A 3306-nucleotide genomic window follows, 5' to 3' on the forward strand; every position below is an offset into this window, starting at 1 on the left:
CGCCCCGCGCCGGACCCCTCAAGGAAGCTGCAGCCCCCGGCGGCATGAAAAAAGGCTTTAATAGGGAAGGTTTCAGAGTAAGAAAAGTTACAGCAAGTGCAAAAGCAAAAGAACCAAGAGTTACAGATTCCAGCTCCGTCAGGGGAGGGCCCTGCGCTGGGCAGAGCCCGGCTCCCTCCACCACAGGCAGAGGGAGCGGAGGTGAAGGCCAGCGAGAGGAAGGCCCTGGCCCCGGGGGGTTGAAGGAGAGGGGGCTGCCTGCCACCCAGGGCACCCAGGCACAGCAGCTGCCACAGCCGCTGGCCCGGACCCCCAGCTCCCGCAGGGAGACCAAGCTGCAGCCTTCCTCCTCCCCTCCCCCGGCAGGGGACAGGCAGCCTGGAGGGCTGGTGCAGGCACTGCCCAGGAGCAGGGAGGTGGAGGGCCCAGCTGCAGTCCTGCCCAGAGACCAAAGCAGGCCCCTCTGCTGCTGGCCCAAACCCCCAGAGATGGCACCAGGCGCGTCCTGGCTGCAGCCCGAGCACTGGGGGCAAGGTGCCATGTTTGGCAGCCAGCGGGCACCCCCCTGCTGCAGAGGGGCCCTGCTGGAAGCTGTCAGGGCAGCCAGCAGCCGCCAGCCTCGGGGCAGGAGCCGCACATCGCTCATGCTGTCCAGCGCCATAGCAGCCAAAGCTCCCCTCCACCCCCGCGCCCCCGCCGCTAGGAGAATCGGACACGTTACAGCAAATGATTAGTCATTTAAAAAAGAACATGGAGTCGACACAGTCTCAAACAAGCACAGTTTGCTTCAAATATTAACTCCTCCCTCCCTTCCCCGGGGACGATGGAGAATGCAATGTACATTCCATGTGGACAGCTCCATAAGATCTGGCTGCTTCTCATCTCTCTTCCCGAGAGCAAGGCCCAGGCTGCAGCCCCCCAGCCTGGCAGGGCAGCTGTGCAGAGATGCAGGAGAGAATGAGAACGTGAAGCCGCGAAGTCCAGCACCATGGTCTAAAACTGGGCAGGGGCAAGAAAAGACAGGCTGTTAATGGCTGCAATTCTGCTTTCTGGTTGCACGCCGCGTGGGGCCAGGCTGGCGTTCTGCCAGCCACTGCCCCCCCTGCCTGCACAGCAGAGCCACCTCAGCCTCAGCACATGGGGGTGGGCAGGAAACAACCAGAGTGGGAAGCTAGCACTCCCACAGCGCCACATGCTAGAGACATCCCTTCTCCCCCTGCCTGCCAGCCAGAGATGCTCCAACCCACAGCTTCTCCTTTTGTTCCCAACAGGCTGTCGCGGACGTTGCCAGCCTCCCTGCAGCGGGCTGCCTGCCCCAGGGGCTCCCAGGTCTCTTAGCCCTGCAGGGGCTGCTGCACCCACCCCTGCTGCTGCTGGAGGCGGCCTTGCACGGGGAGCCTGCACGCTGGGATCCTCAGCCCCCCACACTGGGGCCAGCGGGCGAGGGGCTTCTTCTAATAGCAGGGGGGAGGTCAGACGGCCCAAGCAGGCCTCTCTGCTCCCCTTCACCGAGCCGTCTACCAGAACTGTGCTGCTGCCAGAGCTTGCTGCCCCTTGCCACAGGCACCCCTACCGCCCCTGCCCTCGAGCCTCACATTCTTGAGGAACTCCTCTGCCACGATGCGAGCCCTAGCGTTGACGGACAACTTCATCTCGCTGATCTCCTTGTCAATCTCCTCCATGAAATGTATCACGAAGTCCACCAGCTTGTGCTTGTACATCTGCTCCGTATGGAAGTTCGTGATCAGGAAGCTGATATCATAGCCCTGGGGGGAAGAGGAGCAGGGCGAGTGTTCAGCCTGATGCTGAGCTCCTGCCCTGCCGCAAGTGCCCGGGGCCGAGCGGGAAGCAGCCCCAGCCCAACACCCCCTCACCTCCACGGGCTTCCTGCGCAGGATGAAAAAGTTCTCGGCTCTCATCATCATGAACCGCATGAACTTGTGGCAGAGGATCTTCTCGATCTCGTCGGCCTGCGGGCAGGAAGAGGAAGTCAGGCTACCCCCACCCGGGTGGCCCCTGTCCTTGCCCGGCCTCGCAGCCCCGGCTCACCTGCTTCACAGCTATGCTGACCCGCACCGAGTTGATGGACCCCTCGATCAGCACCTTCTCCTTCTCGTTCCGGCTGATGATCACGGGCTGCAGCAGCAGCTCTTTGCTGCTCCTGGGAGCCGCGGAGACGTCAGCGCCAGCGCGGAGCCCGGCTCAGACCCTCCCCGCGTCCCGCGAAGCGGCCGGCGCTGCACAGGATCCGGGCCGGCCCCGCCCCGCCCGCCGCCTCCTCAACGCCAGCTGCACCCGGCGCTGTCGCGGGAAGCCCGTCCCCGTACCTGACTTCCACCTCGGGCTTGTTGTGCCGCTCCACCACCTGCGACGAGAAGTTCTCCAGGCAGAGCGCGGCCTGCAGCGTGGCGCGCACCGCGCTCAGGTAGGGGCGCAGCGTGGCGGTCTGCAGACAGCGGGCACGGGTCAGCGCGCCCCGGCCCCGGCCCCCGCCCCCACACCTCCCCCCCCTCCCCCGCACGGCCCGGCCCTACCATGGCGGCGCTGGCTGCAGCTCCGGTCAGGTCCCAGGAAGCGGAAGCGGAAGCGGAACTAACGGCGCGGGCGGTTCCTGTGTTTCGGGACGGGCGGCACCGCCCATTGTGGCCCGGGGGCGGGGGGGGGCGGACAGCGGCCGGAGTCGGAGCCCCCCCCGTCGCGCGAGAGGAACGGACGCGCCGTGGCCGCGGCTTGATTCCCGAACCCGGGGTCCTCCCGCCGCCGCGGCCCCGAGCGCCCTGAACGCGCCCCTCGCCCGCTGGCTCCGCGCCATGCCCCCCCTGCGCCACACTTGGTACGGCCCCGTCGCGGCCTCCATATTAGGGAACGGAGAGCGAGCGGGCGGTGCGGCCAATGGGGAGCCCTGCTGGGCGCGGCCCGGCCAATCAGGAGCGCGCGGGGCGGGTGGGCGTCGACTCTATCTACGGCGGCCGGAAGGGGCTGAGCGCGGCCGCGGCGCGACCCCAGCGGAGGGCCACCCCCTCACCTCCGCCCCCAGCGCTCGGTGCCGGCGGCAGCCACGTGCGGAGCCCCCGGTGCGCGGCGCCCGGCGCGATGAGCGAGCTGAAGGACTGCCCGCTGCAGTTCCACGACTTCAAGTCGGTGGACCACGGCAAGGTGTGCCCGCGCTACACAGCCGTGCTGGCGCGCTCCGAGGACGACGGCATCGGCATCGAGGAGCTGGACACGCTGCAGCTGGAGCTCGAGACGTTGCTGTCGTCCGCCAGCCGCCGCCTGCGCGTGCTGGAGGCCGAGACCCAGGTGCGG

General features: G+C 67.4%; 2 protein-coding genes across 2 annotated transcripts in view; one reads left to right on the forward strand and one right to left on the reverse strand.

Annotated features, from left to right (window-relative positions):
• LOC109311388 (tubulin monoglycylase TTLL3) overlaps nucleotides 1-2651 on the reverse strand; it is a 7043-nt gene extending 4392 nt beyond the window's left edge. Inside the window, 6 exon segments of the mRNA XM_019537004.1 lie at nucleotides 996-999; nucleotides 1596-1766; nucleotides 1875-1970; nucleotides 2050-2161; nucleotides 2328-2446; nucleotides 2535-2651. Of these exon segments, the coding sequence (XP_019392549.1) occupies nucleotides 996-999; nucleotides 1596-1766; nucleotides 1875-1970; nucleotides 2050-2161; nucleotides 2328-2446; nucleotides 2535-2537 (505 nt within the window). The 5' untranslated portion in view covers nucleotides 2538-2651.
• Nucleotides 2652-2962: 311 nt separating this feature from the next.
• Nucleotides 2963-3306, forward strand: part of TADA3 (transcriptional adaptor 3) — an 11413-nt gene continuing 11069 nt past the window's right edge. Inside the window, exon 1 of the mRNA XM_019537005.1 lies at nucleotides 2963-3300. Coding sequence (XP_019392550.1) covers nucleotides 3094-3300 — 207 coding nt within the window. The 5' untranslated portion in view covers nucleotides 2963-3093. The remainder of the gene's footprint in view (nucleotides 3301-3306) is intronic.

This window comes from Crocodylus porosus, unplaced genomic scaffold (genome assembly GCF_001723895.1).
Source record: "Crocodylus porosus isolate Cpor-Errol unplaced genomic scaffold, CroPor_comp1, whole genome shotgun sequence".
NCBI classification, from domain to species: Eukaryota; Metazoa; Chordata; order Crocodylia; family Crocodylidae; genus Crocodylus; species Crocodylus porosus.